This window comes from Carassius gibelio, chromosome B20 (assembly GCF_023724105.1).
Source record: "Carassius gibelio isolate Cgi1373 ecotype wild population from Czech Republic chromosome B20, carGib1.2-hapl.c, whole genome shotgun sequence".
In the NCBI taxonomy this organism is placed as follows: Eukaryota; Metazoa; Chordata; class Actinopteri; order Cypriniformes; family Cyprinidae; genus Carassius; species Carassius gibelio.
Window position 1 is genome coordinate 6,431,576 of NC_068415.1, and position 19,597 is coordinate 6,451,172.

Sequence of the window (19,597 nt, forward strand, 5' to 3'; positions counted from 1 at the left end):
AAAAAATCAGCACCATCCTCACATTCAGCTTAGTGAAGTGAAGCTAAATTGATCATTGGCACTGTAAAACCACATTAAAAAAGATATCATGTTGCATCTCAAAAATGTTATCAGGAGTTTGGTATCGATTGTGGAAAAGTGAATGAGGACAACCAGAAATCTAAAAGTTGAGATAGACAGACAGACAGACTGACAGACAGACAGACAAAACACACAAGACAAGACGAGACAGACAGACACATACAAAGAGCCTCCTAACGCTATCTGGCCTCACATAAAGACCGTTTTACAGTTTGGTTGAAGTGTCTATATGTCAAAACATTATCACATCCAGATACAGAAATCTTAAGCTGAGCAGCTTGTAGTCTCATGTTCGCTCTCCCCACAGTCTTGCCACATGAATATACAGGCTTGCTTGCCAGTGTTTACAATTCGATAAGTACACACAAGTTAAAGGTTTGTGCACATATCTGCTTGTTGGTATAAAACAAGCAAACCACACACAAAACTAAACAGGCACATAGTGCTACTTTTTGCCAGGAACATGCAATTACTTGTAGTTTTCAGATCCAAGCACTTCCTTTTTTTACACATTTTCTTTTCCTCTTTGAGAATCCCATTTGGAGGAATAACCACGTTGCACTGGAAGTTTCTCAAATGTGGTGATGGGAACACAGCGGATGAACCATTAAAATTCCTCTGGGATTGTATGGTTGTTATACACAAAAGCCTTAAGGATCAGTGTCAGTTTTCTTTAAGAGGTACAGTACATGTTGTGTGGACTTCTGAACCAGGAGTCTTGGACACTTTCAACCAGTGCACCAAAAACCATCCAGAGCCACTTCAGTTCCTTCTATTCTATTTAAATCACTTTTTTGTATTATTTTTTTATTACTATTTATATTATTCATATATTTATTGGTCATACCAGCACTATTCTTCAAAAGTTCTTATGGTTTTGTAAGAGTGATTTTGAGAAATTTGAACTTTTATTAAGCAAGGGTGCATTGAATTGATCAAAAGTGACAGCAAATAATATGTAAAAAAAAAAAAAAAAAAAAAATTCAAATGTTAAATAAAAAAATAAACTTTCAAATAAACTTTCTATTCATGATCCTGAGAAAATGTGTCAGTTTCCACCAAAATATTAATCAACATAATATTTCTTTTCAACATTGATATTTAATATTACGAAATGTGTCAGCAGCAAATCAGCATGATTTCTGAAGTATCGATTCTGAAAATTCAGCTTTGACATCACATGAATAAATTAAATACATTTACAAAACAGCTATTTGAAATTGTAATAATAATCTAATAGTATTCCTTTTTTAAGATTTAATAAGTCATAACAGTAAGGAAACAACCAAAACATCCTAGCAACATACTAAAACATCTTAAAGCACCCTAGCAACCCCACTCCAATGTGTTACAACCACCCAGAACACCCTAGCAACCCAAAAGTAAGCTTTTCATGGACAAGTGACAAGCAAACAGGTAAAGAAGAGGCTAGTCTATGAGTTGATTCTAACATGAGAAAGATCATATTTTGATGAATGTGGTCATTTCATTACTCATCAAAAAAAAAAAAGAGAGAGAGGAGAAATGGGAAAGTTTTTATTCATAGCCAATGCAGTAACAGAAACAAGTGTCCCATTGTTGTGAAGCCACATAGGGACAACTTTAGAAATAACAAGCTCAAAATAGACTAGATCATATGTATACACCAACTGCACTTACAATACAGTACAGACCAAAAGTTTGGACACACCTTCTCGTTCAAAAAGTTTTCTTTATTTTCATGACTATGAAAATTGTAGAGTCACACTGAAGGCATCAAGGGCTATTTGAGCAAGAAGGAGAGTGATGGGGTGCTGCGCCAGATGACCTGGCCTCAAAAAGTCACCGGACCTGAACCCAATCCAGATGGTTTAGGGGTGAGCTGGACCGCAGACAGAAGGCAAAAGGGCCAACAAGTGCTAATCATCTCTCGGGGAACTCCTTCAAGACTGTTGGAAGACCATTTCTCCTCTTGAAGCTATCAAGAGAATGCCAAGAGCATGCAAAGCAGTAATCAAAGCAAAAGATGGCTACTTTGAAGAACCTACAATATGACATATTTTCAGTTGTTTCACACTTTTTTGTTATGTATATAATTCCATATATAATTCCACATGTGTTAATTCATAGTCTTAATGCCTTCAGTGTGAATCTACAATTTTCATAGTCATGAAAATAAAGAAAACTCTTTGAATGAGAAGGTGTGTCCAAACTTTTGGTCTGTACTGTATGTACACAGGATTTTAATTCCCTTCGACCGCTTTTAAGGATGTTTAAACAACAAATCACAATTATTTGATGTGCATCAATGACATTTCAAAGCGTCAACAAGTTCCCAGAAGAAGGTTGTAATTAACACAAGCTTGATTTCAGATGCCATGGAATCAAAGCCATTTATGTGAAATCACACTTGGAGAACAGACACGGTTTATTTTTGCCATCTGGCAAACACTGTGCTTTTGATACGACCAACAAAGTAAAAATGCAGCGGGACTGATGGAAGCCATTGAGTTCATCATGAATTATATAATTTCCCCACTTATGGTGGATGAAAGACTTGAGTGTGAATTAAAAAAAAAAAAACTATCATGCATGTGACATGTGTAGAGTTTACTTGCTGTTTCTGGCATCCCCTAATTTAATCCAGAAAATTAAATCTCTTAGTCTATTTCATTACCTTCAGATCTCTTGACACTCAATTTGACAGACTACCCATTGCATAACTGAATATTATCTTGCCTTCAAAATGTAGATGTTTGTTCCTTCATCAAAACAAATTTTAAGAAATTTAGCATTACATTTGCATACCACTGCAGTCAATAAATGCCGTCAGAATGGGAGTCTACAATCCATAATAACGCTTCCTCCAGTTGTAAATATATCCCTTGTTGTTTTCTCTCATCAAAATCCATCTACATATTTGTTTACAAATCTTTAAGACTGTTCAATTGTAACCGATGCTTGTCCATATTTCTCTCCTGATTCCGACGAGTCATGGTTTTGGCTTAACAAGACATTTATTAATGGATTGGAGTCATGTGGATTATTGTGATGGTTTTTTATCAGCTGTACTCTCATTCTGACGGCACCCATTCACTCCTGAGCAGCTGATGTAAAGATAAGATTCTCCAAATCTGGTCCGATGAAGAAACAGACTCATCAGCCTTCCTGATAACGTTAATGGTTCAGACATACTCTCTCTGTTTAAATCTAGATTAAAGACACATCTCTTTGGTCAAGCATTCAAATAATGCATCTCATAATCTTGTACTGCAGTTATATCTGATCAAATGTGCATTATTATTCTTTACCTTGGGTTAAACTAATTCATTTTCCTTGGTTGGAACAGCAGCTACGCTAATTACGTCTCTATTTGTTTCTCTGTTTTTAAACAAGCTTCAGTCTGGGTCCAGAACACCTGAGAAGAGATGATGCCAACCATGAAATAACATACAGAACTACCAAATTTTGCTATAAGTTTGATTGCATAATAATAATTGCTGTTAATAGTGTTCGTTGTCTGTTTGATTATGTCTTTAATTGATTTTTCTGTACATTTCTGCCATATGTACATAAACTGAGTCACCACTGGTAAGCTACTAAATATTATAGAAACATACATTTTCTGTAAAGTTGCTTTGCAAATAAATTTTGATTGAACTAATTCTTTAAAGCTAGTAAAATACTACAATATCTTATCACTGGAGACTGACCAGTCAGAATCAATTCCTGAAACTATTTCATACTGTATATTCCTAAAAGGCAGGCTAAAACTGGATGGCCACATTTTATGTCATTTAGGCAAATATTTCCTATTTAAGTGCAGTTCTAGAGCAGAAAAAGCTGCAAAGGACCATGCAGAAATCTGGCTGTTTGAAACTAGTTGTTCATCATTATAAGTAGGTCATTGATTCAAACATTTTATGGGATAACCGGTCAAACATATAACACACCATTTCTAATTTGTCACCATGTCATCTAATAAAGATCATGATGAGAAGAATGAATGACCGTTTCTGTTTCAGCACACAACTGTGGCAGTAAATACTCACTGCTCAATACCACATGCTTTGAAATTCTTGACACCCTGTGATTTATATAAGCGCTTGGCTCCAAAGCACATATCTTTGAATTTGGGACCAATTTTCTTTTCGTTTAAAAGAGCATTGTTTGACATCAGCTGGCTCTTCTGACAAATACCAGATAATTGTCAAGCATTTTTTACATTTCTCCAAAAGGGCAAAAACAAGTCATCAAGTCAGGGTGAATCATAGCTATTGACTCATAAGCTCCGCTTCAGCATGATGTGGGCTGAAAGTTAAGCGTGTTGGATGGTGAAGGATCTTCATAAGGGGAGAACATGGGAAAGAACACTGAAAGATTAGAGCACACAGCTTATTTGCTTCTTTAACCTCAGTGCACCAGAAATCAAGGTCACACTTGCCAGAGAAACCCTTGTCAGGAAAAGCTGATAACAGGGAAAAGCTGGATAAGACCACCTGTGAGTTTATACAAGATATCAGAAGGACATGCTGATGTGTCACTATAAACAGTATGAGTTTATTTGCATTGCCAGTTGTTACTGTGCAATGGGGAAGTCATGATAATTATTGGCTTAACTGAATTACTTTAATTACACAGCTCTCTGGAACACTTGATTCTGATTGGTCGATTGCATCATTCTGCTGTCAGATACTTTTGTATAATGATGATTAACAGTGTAATTGTTATTGTTTCCAACATAGCTGTGCTAGGTATATGTCTACTGTATCACCCTACAGCCTCTTTCAACCTGGACAACACAAGTATTACAGCTTAAAATCAGTATTTAAGACCCTTTCAGTTGTATTTTATTTTTTGTAAGAAATAAGCCCCTTATAGAAGACATTTTTCCATGTCATTATTAGCTTTCAAACTGCAAAAAAAGACAAAAAGCAGCATGAATGTAATCCACATAACTCATGCACTATATTTAAGTCTTCTGAAGCCATATAATCAGGGTTATTATTGTTTACTAAAACTACTGAAACCATAACAAATCATTACTTATCAAATAAAATAAACATTTAATTGAACTGAATATTAAAAATATTTTTTTTTATTTCAGTAGGTTTCAAGACAACAATTTTCATTTAGTTTATGTGCTAAATTAGTTTAAATTAATTACTGTATAACTTAAACTTAAACACTGTAAAAAAAATACAAAACAGCAATTATAACTTTATCTTAAATTAAAACAAAATATAAAAATAAAATCTTTAATACTATGAACTATTCAAATATATCAATGATAAAGCAGCACTGCATATAATAATTGAAAATATGAATAATCGTACATGAAAAGTGCAACATCAACATTCTGCGAAATTTCCCTTTCTTGTTTATTCTTTTAAGATGTATGTTTAATTTTGTCAAGAAGAGGAAGTACTGATTTTAAAAAAAAAAAAATCTTAGGCCTCTAACATGTTTTATTTTCACTATTTCAAACAAAGATAAATTAGAGGGAAATTATAGGGTCAACAAGAGTTTCAGCAGTAATTTATTGCAGAAGAAGAACTGATGAGCTCAACGCTACATTATGAAAAGGCTTCTGTCTTTCTATCTGTAATCACACAAAGAAGCCATGAAGAACAACTTCAGCTGTATCCGATTGTCATACTTTTTCTAAGATAATAGCAAACAGCTACAAAGCAGATAATGAAAGGACAAAGAACATCATTATTGAAATATCCATATCTAATTCTCACTGGCTCACCTGCAAGACTACGACTGTACAAATATGAATGTCAGATATTAAAGATAAACTGACAATGTCAACATCAACATCATTTGAAACATGATCTTTAACAAGAATACATTTATTTATTTTGTATTTATTTTTCAAATTTGTGACATTGTAATACAATGAATCACTTTTAATGACATTCATTAAAAAAATTGTTTTTATTGCTCTTATTTATTGGCAATAACCTGAACTATAGCATCATGAGAAGACCAGCTGAAAATTATGATATTATGAAGAAGAAGAAAAAAAATGCTGACTGTCTGATAGCACCATAATAAATATGTCACCATATTTGTGACATTGCTTGTAACAATTAAAATCAGCCAGAAGAATACACAGTAACTTTTGGATAACTGCAGAAAAAAGTTGTTTTAAACATATATATAATTTGCAATTTTTTTAATAAGTTTTGCTACCAAATAAAACAGCATATACCATTCAAAATTTTGAATGACCCTGTACTACAGCTTTCTATTGATGTGGTTTGTTAGGATAGGATAATATTTGGTTGAGAAACAAATATTTGAATATCTGGAATCTGAGAGTGCAAAAAAAATTCATAATATTTAGAAAATCACTTTTAAATGATCTAAATGAAGTTCATAGCAATGTATGTTACTCAAAAATGTAAACTGTATTTATTTACGGTAGCAAATTTACTAAATATCTTCATGGGACTTGATGTTCACTTAATATCTTAATATAATTTAAAAAACCTTTTGACCAATAATGTATTGCTGGCTATTGCTACAAACGTTCCCCTGCTACTTATGACTTGTTTTGTAGTACAGGGTCACATATGGACTAATTTAGAATCATAAAACTAATAATGATATGGATGGCCCCAAATGACTAAAACACTAAAAAGTTGTTCACTAGAATAGATACTGGGTCTGAATGGGTTAACAAATCTAAAGGTCCAGTGCTAAAAACTGGCTGGTTTTATACCTTCACTTTCAGCAGTGGCTGTATTTCTTCTAAACCTAGAGGACACCCAAGTCGATGCCTTTAAAATGGTCACACTCCGTGTCATCTGCCAAAACAAGTCGTGGACCACGGGGGATAGAGTTGGATGTCAAATAGCCTGTATTAAAAACAGCTTTGCTTAGAAAGTAAATCCAGACAGTGGGTGGAGGACCAGACTTGCCCAGAGCAAGTGGCTGGAGCGTAACAACTCATTCCTGAACGAAAAGCATAAAACCTTCAAATGCTTGAAAAACATGTAGTTCTTCATGCTGGATATGATAATGTAAACTCCAAAGGGTGGTTAAGATGTTAGCTAGGTGACTGTACACATTTGCACACTAACCAGCCCCTGCCATGCAGCTGTAATTGTATCTACTGTAGTGTCCAAAATTGCAATGTGAAGATCAAACAGGCAGCTATTTAGTTTATTTCTATTTTAGGCCCTGGATTTTTAAATTACTTTCTCAGTGGAACAGTTGTTAGTTCATTTTAGCTAAATGTCATACAATGTTATTGTTAGATTAACAACAGAAAAGCAATCCCGTTTTGGTTTCTAAAGCAATTAAGACTAAGACAACAAGGATGTTCTGTATTAACTTGCAAGAGCAATCCACAATTGTCTTCACAATTTTCTACATGTTGCTGTCTAAGCATTATCGTACTCCTTTCATACACATGAAATATTGTCTGTCCTTACTTTTTTTTCACCATAAGATGCTACCAAGCAGTCGGGGGTTCAGACTATTTTGCCCCTTGTGACAAGTGCTGTAATTACACACTCAATCAAGCAAAAAACATCTTTCTCCAATGATTCCTCTTTAAAAAAAATGCTAGGTATTTTGACTAAAATAAAAATGTCAAAAGTTTGCTACCAAAGATCTCATTGGTTGTAATGGCACATAAAAACATAAAAAAAAGTATCAAATTGTCTTGTGTGCACTTGTGTTTACTATAATGCTAATCTAATACTATTTAACTACTAAACATCATAACTTAATTGTAATAATTTATTCGATCTGAAATTTTTTTCTAATTTCGGATATTAACATTATCTGAAAGGGTTAGTTCACACAAAAATGAAAATTAGCTTGTGTTTTACTCACACTCGAAGCATCCTAGGTGTATATGACTTTCTTCTTTCAGACGAATCCAGTTGGAGTCATGTAAAAAACATATTCTGGCTATTCCAAGCTATATTGTTGAAGTCATGAGGGGTTCTGCAGTTGAACAGTCCACAAGTCTTCAAATAAAGCTTGCACATTCATTATAAAAACCTGTCGCAGATGGCTCCAGGGCTGAATAAAAGTCCCGTGTAGTAAATCAATGCGTTTTTGCAATAAAACGATCCACTTTCCTCTTACCTCCGCTGACAGTCATACACTGAAGCATTTCCGGCAGATGGCGTAAGATGTAAAGCATTGCGTGATTAATGACAAATGCAGAGAGAGAACAAAATGCAAGTGACAAATTAGAAAAACAAACCGAGGATTTGTAAAGAAAAATGTCAGAGGATTTCGATATAAGCAAAGGGCAGACTGGTTTTCCTTTGCTAAAGTAAGGAAACTTTGCTTCTTTTGCTCCTATATATACAAACTCGCGAGACTAGCATATCTCAGAGGAGTACTCGCTGCGCTTATTATGTGCTGCATCATCCACCCGAACGGATCCGCATATGACAGATAACGGAAGTGAGAGAAAAGTGTTTATTACTTTTGAAACATGGATGTTTTTCTTACAAAAACATGTGGATTCGGTACAGGGAGCCTTTATACTTTTATACCTTATAGTTAACGCGAAATGAGCAAGCTTTATTTGACAACATGTGGACTGTTCAACTGCAACACCTGCTGACTACAGCTTGGAATAATTTGAAATATAACTCCGACTTGATTCGTCTGAAAGAAGAAAGTCATATACACCTGGGATGCTTCGAGGGTGAGTAAAACACAAGCTAATTTTCATTTTTGGGTGAACTTACCCTTTAAGTCATTTTGCTTCTCAAATATGTACTTGATTTCAGAAAGTATAGATATTAGTACTGGAAAACAAGACAAAGATGCTGAGAAAGATTTTTTCTTTCTTTCTTTTGCAGTTCATGGAATCAATAAACTACTATCCGGTTACATGCAGTGCGCATTATTAAATGGATTTTCGGAAAGGCATGAGAAGTTTGAAGCCTCTGAAATCTCACACCCTCGGGCAGATCGTTTTAAATTGTAATTCCCATGTAAAGTCATTTTCAGCACATACAGCTCGCCGAACCTCCTGGTTTGTGGTCTGCCAGGGATATTTTAGTGGTTACAACTTGTACACAGTTGGCTGTTCCTCTGTATTTACAGCCTCTGTGTTTATGGGGAAGTGCTGAATATGCATATGAGACACAACGGGAGTCTTAAACCTGGCATCATCAAATACCTCCCTCTCAATCCACTCTTTGTACTAGGTCTTTCAATGAAAAGGGATTCACGTTACTTGACTTTAACCAAAATGAAAAACACCTGGCAAGATAAAGTTTCATAATGTGCTCTCTTAAGGGTAGTTAGCACTCCATCTGTCCAACATTTAAGCCTAATGAGCTGACTTGATGCCTTCTAAGGCAGCATCCTAAACTATGTGAAACATAGGTGGCATGTCACAATGCATTGTGGGATTGTCTTCTCTGTAAAGAATGGATGTCCCCGTGGCCTAATGACACAGTGCTAAGCATTTTCTGAGCAATAAAGCACAAAAAAATGTTAATACTGAAGCATATAAATGTACATGCCAGGTGGTTCTGAGAGCTTGGCTGCATTATTTATCTCTTTACTTTTATGACACTTGGCATGCTATGATAACCCCCGATGGAGTGAAAACAGAATACATGCTGACTAAATTGCTTCATTATCATGGAGGTGAATCAGGAAAGAAATTTCGAGAGAAGTGAAGCTATTTAAATGGAAACCAGGATTGTCAGGCGTACAAATTGTAATAGATTAGAGATTTCAAACAAAGGCCTGAAAGGCTTCAAGTTATGTAATGAGCCTACAAAACTGAAGAAACAAAGGCCAGATGTGAACATCTTCCCCTTTTCAATAGTGACTAATGTGTTAATGAGGTAGCAGGAGAGCTGAGTGCACTGGAAAAAGACTAATATCATATTTATTGTGAGATATCACACCTTTTGGTGTTCAATTTATTTCGACTTAATACTATCAAATGATTCAAAATCAATTGCTTATCAGAAAAACACAAAAAATATTTAAGTAGACATTAAAAAAGCACTATTTTTAAAAGCATTCCATTTTATAACACTAAAAAGTAAATGCATATAGCCCTTTTTCATTATTTAATTATTTATCCATTCTATATTTAACAAGTATAGCAGAGTGTATGATAATGAAAATGCTTGTGTCTTTAAAATCTCTTTTATTTGCAAAATAAAAAAAAATAAAAAAGATTTCTTCACCTAATTTAACCTTTGATTCGGAGCTTCGTGAGGTCATACGTGGCGACGTTTCCTCTCAAACCTAAGACTCCTTGATGTTGAGGCTAAATGTGAAAACGTACCTTTTACTGCCTCTGGCTAGCATATCGTCTATAAGCATTTCCAAGTCTCACCGAGCTGAAAGAAAAGAAATGGATTTTATGTTCTCTTTAAAAAGAACTTCCTCAAAGTGAAGAAAAAGTTTTTCTCCCTGACATCCAACTGGTAAGGTGTGTTTTATTGTTGCAGTTTAAAACGTTGGCTCTAGAACAGCAACTAGTTGCACGATGAGATCATCTGATTTCAATTCGTGTGGTGGAATATGGAAATACTGCACCAATTAATACAAAGAGGCATAACCATTTAGCTTCACTCAATCAAAGATGTTTCGAACAGCAATAAAATGGTCTCTGGCATAATCTAAACTTATCTATTCATTAGGAAAAAAATAAATCTGCTGAGCTCAGCACTAATATATTTTTCTCCGTTTCATTTTGGTTCTCTTAGACTTCAGGATTAATCAAATAATGAGAGGGAACAACAACTATAAAACAGAGGTCCAAGTTCTACATCCAATGGAAAATATCAATTCCTTCCAGGCTTTTTTGGTCCAACTCTGCTGGAAAAAAAACAAAAGAAAATGAAAGACAAAAAGAGAGGGCAAGGGAGAGTGAGTGCACTGCTTCACATGCAGTACCTACCTGAAGACATCAGGCCTGTCCAAGCAAACGGGTTAAGTGAAAAAGTGTGTCAGTCAACCTCGGGTGACTCATACATCTGTTGTTTTTGATTGTTTGTTTGTTTACAGTATGAGCATGTCATGAACCTCACATTCCTGCAGGTCTGCATAATGCTATGTTCGCACATGACAAAATATCCAACATAATGTGGCATTTCCAATGCTTTTAAAAGGCTTCACTTTGAATGCTGTAACATTATCATCTATTGAACTTACTATTACTATTGATGTATGATTATTAATAAACCCTTCTGGTGCATTGTTATGTTTGAGTATCCTGACCAGACTGACACAACAATAGTGGCTCAACCAATAGCAGGATTGTGTACAAAAAAATAAAAAAAATAAATAAAGGAATTAATTAATTCATATATATATATATATATATATATATATATATATATATATATATATATATATAGGTTACTCTCTTATAGCTTTAACTTTAAAGTGAATTGCACAGATTTAGTAGTTTCTAATCCACGAAGAAATTTATTATCTAAAATGGCCATACTTATAATCAGATAAAATCCAAAACCCAACTATATCTTTTTTTTTTTTTTTTTTTTTTTTTTTTATAAAACTTAACATAACGCTATTGGAATTATAAGAAAGAAAGAAAGATTGTAATCATTGCAATCTTTCTATATACTAGGCAGTAGTGACTTTCCTATCACTTGTCTAACTATAATTCACAATGATTTTTGCCATCTCCATAATCTCTCTTTACCAAGAATCAAAGAATGTTCTAATTATGGCTATTAGGAAAGGCTCTTTGATGTAATCGTTTGATGTGAATATTACTGTCTGCTCTCATTAGTCGGGCCTGTCAAGTTCATTCTCTGCTACGCTCACCTTAATGTTTGTCTCAGTGTTGTTAGTCCTCTTACAGTTACTCTGTCCAACATCAGGTCTGGTTAATTAAATACAGCCTTTTATTTCTCTCAGAAGGCAATTTGTTTTGCAGCTGGCTTAACAAATTAAATCAAGTGCTAAGCATTTAAAAAGCACAATAATCAGTTATTTATAACATCAGCTAAAACAGAAATCACTATCACATGTGTGTACGTGTCAGGGAGAGCTGGGCAGCATAAAAATGCTCCTTTTGCAGCTGCATGGGTAAAATCCTCTTCACAACAGACTCAAGGGCATCGAGGAGGACAAAAGTTTCATCTAGCCATGTTTTCCCTCGCAGGTGATTAGGTTTGTAGAAAAACGCTGCCCTTTTAACCCCTTGCTTGTAACAATGCATTGCATTCTGCTCTATGCAACCACATTTTCGACCATCACTTTTATTTAATGTACTGTTCTTGAACAATCTGAATGTCATCGACAAGTGTAATGACAGAATAATCGAGCAATCATCTGTATCTGAACTTTTCAGATCAGATTGAGTTCACCACTAATATTTGCATTGCAATGCTGACCTCTAGTGTTAGAATATGGCAGTGCTCGTTCTAACAAGACATAAATGTGGGCCAAACGACTAAATAAATGCTTCATAAATTTCATTCTATCTGCCAGCAAGCGTTTTGACTATATAAATGTAGCAACATCATAACTGCAAAATTTAACCCAATGACAAATATGTAATAACTGAAAAGTGACATATTAAAATACTTAGTGATAAGTTTAATAATACTCACTTGTGCAAACAGTATCAATTCCAATGGTAATGATGTTCAAATTGGATCTGCTGTTAAAATAGAAGACAAGTGTGTAAGTTATCACACTTTTACTCCAAGAGACATTAATATGGCATTCGTCTGCATGGATTAAGCATTTTGCAAAAGGATTCACATTTATAGAGCATTGTTGCAATACAATATATAATTCCTTTATTTCACAAGAAAAATTTGTCCGATACCAAGAGGGTTAACCAAGATAAAGCAAGTAGGTTGGTCATGTGATATAAACCTGCCACCATGAGGCAACTTGCTCCGATGTAAAATACATTTCTACTATCAATGACAGGATTTGTAATTTTTTTTTTTTTTTTTTTACACATTTTGATTATTGAATGCACTTGTGAAGCCTTGGCATGTGACTAGACAAAAATGTAAAAGGATACTGAATATTTGTACCAAAATAATTTACAGAATATACAGTTTACATAATAGAAATATAAAACTGTTTTGTGAGGAATGTTGTCACAAACAATCTATTTATCATATATATTTTTCAGTGTGTGTGTGTGTGTTCATTGCTCTGTGTGTGTGCATTTCGGATGGGTTAAATGCAGAGCACAAATTCTGAGTATGGGTCACCATACTTGGCTGAATGTCACTTCACTTCTCCACTTCACTTCTCCATTTATTAATTTAAAATTTGACTTGTAAAGCTTGACTTGCAAAGTTAAACTGATGAATTAGCCATTAAGGTACTGTCAAACGGCAACAGAAAATAATAAGAAAAAATTAAATAAGTAAATATTTTGTGGGTAATGATGTAACAATATATGGCACCTGCCATTAAGATGTCATAAATAGGCCATTTATTGATTTTTTTTTTTTTTTTTTTTTTTTTTTTTGTGAAACATTTCTGAGACACCGCATGATTTTTACATCAGCTACAATGTGAAAGGTAAGATTAATCTCTACCACACAGTCAGAGTGGTGTTGTTATGAATAGCTTCACATGTGTGATTCAGCTGTTGGCAAAAGGCTGCAGGTCGAAGCAAACGTGTTCGATAAACTGTATATTTATACACAACAGTTCCAAACACAAGAAAATAATATAAAATAACTTACATTTTAGGCTTGATTTGGCCAGTTATTTAATATGTTTATTCTCCGTCAGCGAATTTAATAGTTTCAAAGCAAGCAAAGCCATCAAGCTTTGATGGTGAGAAGAAAACACAAAGACCGTTATGGAGTATCACGAATGAGTGGAACGGAACGACACTGATTTCCCTCGAGCTCTCACAGGCTGACTCGGCTGAAACTCCACTCCGGTTTTTCTTTTACTGTCTATGGGAAAACACGCTATTCATTTTTGAGGGCTGGTGTCGCCATATTTCTCTCAATGACCAATCAGGTCCCTCGCTCGTCCACGAAGCGTTTCCATTGGCTACCAGAAACATACTGTTGACGATACACGTGAGCAATCTTACGTAAGGCCACAAAGGACCAATCAGAGGTCTTAAATCCTACAGGAAGTTGTGTAGTTGCGTCGCTATTTTCACTGGTTCTCGTGTTTTGTCTAACACAAGAAAAAAATATCTGACTCATTTTATTTATTCTTCGCATTTTCGCTCCAGCAAAATGAAACACAACTCCAACGTTCCCGCGTTTCTCACCAAGCTTTGGACCCTCGTCGAGGATTCGGATACAAATGAATTTATTTGCTGGAGCCAGGTAAGTTAACGTTAAATGAAAGAAAAGACCCGAATGTTAGCATATTAGCTTAGTTTACAGTGACACAGATATATGTGATCCGGGTCCTATGCGATTAGATGTGTCTGTATCAGATCATAGATGATGTACTATGATGTAAGTGTTAAATTAAGATTTGCAATATATATATATATATATATATATATATATATATATATATATATATATATATATATATAATAGACCTTGTATTATAATACTGTAATCAGGGAAATGGTACACTCACATTTTTATAATTTTCTCACCCTAATGTTGTTCCAATCCATACCTTCATAGTATTCTTTTTTTTATTATGTTTTATTGTAATTTCTCTGAAATACAAAAAAAAAAGCATTTTAATGTTTTTTTATTAAAAATAAATAAAACAACAGCACACACAGAGAGAATGTGTTCTACAGAATAAGGAACAGCATCCAAAATTACAGGTCTGTTTTATTTAGTTAACAAGGCTCTTCATTTGTTTTTATAGGAAGGGAACAGTTTCCTTGTACTGGATGAACAAAGGTTTGCGAAAGAGATTCTCCCAAAGTTTTTCAAGCACAACAACATGGCCAGTTTTGTCCGACAGCTCAACATGTGTAAGTGGATTCTACTGCTACAGCTCCACCGAAATTCTCCTCCTTCCTTATTGTTCAGCTGTAATTTGAGATCAATGTTCGTTTCTTTGTGACTTTGTTCCTTTCCAAACAGATGGTTTTCGCAAGGTGATGCACATTGACACGGGCATAGTGAAGCAAGAGCGAGATGGACCAGTTGAATTCCAGCATCCATATTTCAAACATGGGCAAGATGACCTGCTAGAGAACATCAAAAGAAAGGTAAACCTCTGATAAAAATGAAGAAATTAGAATGTAGAATCCTGAAAATAAGATGCAATTGAAAATATTTAGAGAACATTTATTTTAAAATTTAAAATATTGTCATTCTGATTGTAAATATTCTTGATATAGGTGTCAAATGCTCGCCCTGAAGAGAGCAAAATAAAGCAAGACGATCTTTCAAAAATTCTGACAAGCGTTCAGAACGTACATGAGCAGCAAGAAGACATGGATGCTAGACTTGCTACATTGAAAAGGTAATGAAATACTCTGTTAGAAGCTACATTATCCTTTATCATTTAATCTCGTCCATGTGCATTTACCCAGAAGTTAAGGAAACAGACAGTCTAATCACTAGTTGTAACTATTAATGCCCTGTTCAGCAAGTATCAACATGATTTAACCACTCCGAATATCTTCGCAACAACAAAGAACTACGTTCTGACATCATGGCATGTGTTTTAGAAAATATATAACCCTCATTCTCTTTTCTGCAGAGAGAATGAAGCTCTTTGGACAGAGCTGTCAGATCTCAGACAGAAACATGCACAGCAGCAGCAGGTCATAAAGGAGGTACGTTCTACTTGCACGTAGCAGTTTTGCAGACATTCCAATGGTATTTCAGCATAAAAAGTGCATGATCTAATGCACGGGTTCAAATGTAAATGACACTTTTTGTATTGCTCCCTGCAGCTGGTGCAGTTCATCTTCACATTGGTTCAGAACAATCGTATGTTAAATTTAAAACGCAAAAGGTAAGACTAAAAAGTATGTGTGTGCATCGAATAAAAGCTGTTGAAATTTCAGCTTTGCCATAACAGAGATGAAATATATTTTAAAATGTATTTAAACAGAAAACAGCTATTTAAAAAAAAAAAAAAGATTAGTATTGTAAAGTGTGTGTGTGTATATATATATATATATATAAATATATAAATTAGGGTTGTCAAAAGATTAATCGAAATTAATGATTATTCCAAAATAAAAGTTTTTGTCTACATAATATATGTGTGTGTACTGTGTATTTATGATGCATATATACATACACATGCTTGAATGTTTAAGAAAAATATGTAACTTTATATATATATATATATATATATATATATATATAAATAATATGTGTATATGTTTATATACATTTATGTGATATATATATAATTTTTATAAATATATATATATATATATATATATATATATATATATATATATATATATATATATATATATATGTGTGTGTATGTATGTATGTGTGTGTATATCTTCATCTTCCTGGTTCCAATTCCTTCCGATTTATCATTAATTCTTTCAGTAATTTTGAGTAATTTAGAGATTTTATTATAAGAAATTGAAAACAAATATGAATCTATTTTACACTATTATTAATATGTACCATATGTATACCTTTAGTGATTAATATGTACTTGATATCTAATTTCAGGCCACTTACACTGAACAGTAATGGAAAGAAGTCGAAATTCATCCACCAGATCTTCGAGGATCCTATGGACCACAGCAAAGTAGGTGTAGAACAATCCAGGGATGAATGGGTTCCATGCACTTTTTTTTCTCTCCTTGCTTCTAGGAGGAAATGTGTTCTTGTTAGTTATATTGTTAATGTAATGTTGCTATTCATTATCTTACATTTTTCTCTCTTAATGAGATTTAAGGCAGGGTTCACTTTGTGTGAAAGTGTCCTGCCCCTGGATATGAACCTTAAATTGTGAGAATCACCGTCAGTTAATTTCACGTTGGTGGGGGACCAATTTATTTATATAAACCATGATATTCCTCATTAATATTGGAACTTGAAGATCTTTTTTTCAGAGACTCATCTCTTGCCGTCTCTGTTAGTCTGCAGTGAATGGACTCAATGGATTGAAGAACGGTTCCGACATTTCTGACGACGTCATCATCTGTGACATCACAGATGAAGATGCAGAATTTACAGATGGTGTATCCATACCAGCTGACCAAGGGTAAGCATTTAGGTTTTGATTCAAGCCTCTGAACCTCCTTTGCATAAAGTTTTGACAGAAAATTAGAAATGAGATCTGTGTTTTCTTGATTTCTTACAGAGATTCTGAAATTGTGGAAGTTGCTTGTGAAAGCAGCCCGGCTATAAGAAACGAAGGCACAAAGGAAAGCGGAACAAATTCATCCACTCAACAAGAAGCAGTACCCAAATTCATCTCTGACATTTCATCAAATGCCCTGCAATTGAACAAACCCTCGGCTCTAAGTTCAGAGGATCCAGTGAAGCTGATGGACTCCATTCTCAGTGAAAATGGAGCCATTTCACAAAACATAAACCTTCTTGGCAAGTAAGTAGACCAGTGTTGCCAATATATCTAATATCTATCCTGTTGAGCTTCTCACTTGCCAAGAGTTTTTTTTTTTTTTTTTTGATATTGAGTAAATAATTATTATTCAAACTCTGAGAACTTATTATGTAAGCCAGTTTCTACCACATGAGAAAATAATTGTTTTGGTAAATCATAATACACAATTGGACTTTATCTTTCGATTTTTAATCTAATTTATTGTCAGCGTTTAAAAAAAAAAAATTTTTTTTTCAGAATTGATTTGATCATATTTATGACTTTGTGTCTGTCAAAGCAAGATTTTTTTTTTCTTTCATATGGTGGAAATAGGCTTCCATTCTACTAAATAATCGGTTCAACAAAATTCAGGTTTTGCATTTCTCTTATTTTTTATTATTGAGTTTATTTTATGTCTATTGGTGAGACTTGTAGTCGTGCAAAAATTACACATTTCTGTTTCAAGAATATTTAATGAACATTTCATTGTAAATGAAATCACTGCAGAGTTGAGTTGATGGACTATCTGGACAGCATTGACTGCAGTCTGGAAGACTTCCAGGCCATGCTGTGTGGTAAACAGTTCAGCATTGACCCAGATATCATACAGGTTTGTTTGGATTTTTCATAAGCCATAATGTGTTTACTGCCTTTTTCTTCTTTTTTTTTTTTAAACCTTAAAATAATTTCCAATGATGCATCACTCAGCTGCTATAATTCACCATGATGACTTGTTGTATTTTCTTCTGCATTGTCATATTTTTGATAAAGCTTAGTTTTTTTTTTTTTTTTTTTTTTTTATGCTGTTGGCAGGAAGCAGTCTCGGAAACAAAGGATAGCATCAACAAAGGGAATCATGAGCCTGACAACACAGGTAATTTTTGCATGTTCCTTTATAAATCCGTGTCATTTGTGTTCCCTCACTGTGCTTTGTTTACTAGCGTGTTGGTTACTTCATTCAGATAAGCAGCTGATCCAGTATACAACCTGCCCTCTGCTGGCCTTCCTGGATGGATGCACCCCTCTGGCCCCACCAGACTCTCCAACTGAAAACCTGAGCCAGTCTATCCTGCCCCAGAGCCCTGAAGCACCCACAGACCTGTTGGACAAGGCCCTGGAGACGGAGACTCCTCGCAGCTCTCTGATCCGTCTGGAGCCCCTCACAGAGGCGGAGGCGAGCGAGACCACGCTGTTCTACCTGTGCGAACTGAACTCTGACACGCCACAGCTTGATATCTGAAAGCTAATCAGCCTGGAAAACAGACCTTTTCATTTTTTGTAAATATTCATCAAAATGATGACAATTATTTGCCAGAATTTTTTTGGTACCGTCCTTCCATGAGTTTGACATTCATTCCTTTCCCAGATACACTTCTAGTTGCTGTTCACTAGCTAGTGTCCTTTCCACAATCTCTACCAGGAGATTAGGCTGCAGTTATGTTGCTGGTTTACATTGCAGCTGTTTTGTGATGCACGTGTTTTCCTGTTTTATTATTGAGCGGTTCAGAAAACATTACAGCTATCCTTTATGTATATGGTCTAGAAGTGCCTGGCTGATGTCCTAATGTCACTGTAAGTGGACGAAAAGAGTTTGGCTTATGGTTAGTTCCATGATGCTGGACAATATAAAGTGATTCTTGTTACCGTGAGCTTTTCATTATTATACAAAGCTTTGCAGTAGCATTAAAGGAATTTAAACATTGAGTCTGTTTTTCTTTTCTTTTTTCAGATAGAGCTGGGTTAAAAAAAAACACACATTTTAAATCCCCTTTTCTGTGTCTGTCAGTCCTGATTCTTCAGTAAAACTTAACCAAATAAGTTTCTGGATTGTAGCAACAAACATTGCAAAGTCTACGCAAATCGATAATTTCTGTCACTTTTAAATACCGTATAACAGGGATAGGAACTCCGGTCCTGGAGGGCCACTATCCTGCAGAGTTTAGCTCCAAACCTAATTAAACACACCTGAACAAGGCAATCAGTGTTTTCGGGATTACTAGATAGATACAGGCAGGTGATTTTTTTTGAGGGCTGAAGATAAACTTTGCAG

General features: G+C 34.6%; 1 protein-coding gene and 1 long non-coding RNA gene across 4 annotated transcripts in view; one reads left to right on the forward strand and one right to left on the reverse strand.

Moving 5' to 3' along the window:
- LOC127984316 (uncharacterized) overlaps positions 1-13,894 on the reverse strand; it is a 69,780-nt gene extending 55,886 nt beyond the window's left edge. The window contains exons 1-3 of one of the 2 annotated variants that reach the window (XR_008160570.1): positions 13,764-13,894; positions 12,660-12,709; positions 10,358-10,412 (exon numbers count right to left, since the gene is read on the reverse strand). This is a non-coding gene — a long non-coding RNA (uncharacterized LOC127984316). Of the gene's footprint in view, positions 1-10,094; positions 10,413-12,659; positions 12,710-13,763 lie in introns of those variants that run through there. The other variant, XR_008160569.1, reaches the window with a different exon arrangement.
- Positions 12,170-19,251, forward strand: LOC127984308 (heat shock factor protein 2). 2 transcript variants are annotated; one of them, XM_052586895.1, is made up of 13 exons: positions 12,170-12,208; positions 14,273-14,369; positions 14,878-14,986; positions 15,099-15,226; positions 15,359-15,483; positions 15,724-15,799; positions 15,920-15,981; positions 16,668-16,746; positions 17,081-17,205; positions 17,305-17,550; positions 18,055-18,157; positions 18,361-18,421; positions 18,510-19,251. In XM_052586895.1, the coding sequence occupies exons 2-13, from the start codon at positions 14,277-14,279 to the stop codon at positions 18,785-18,787; spliced, it is 1,485 nt and encodes a 494-aa protein (XP_052442855.1). In that variant the 5' UTR covers positions 12,170-12,208; positions 14,273-14,276; the 3' UTR covers positions 18,788-19,251. The 2 variants fall into 2 exon arrangements, with proteins under 2 accessions (XP_052442855.1, XP_052442856.1); XM_052586896.1 differs by having other exon boundaries at positions 12,198-12,216.
- The last annotated feature ends 346 nt before the right edge of the window (positions 19,252-19,597 follow it).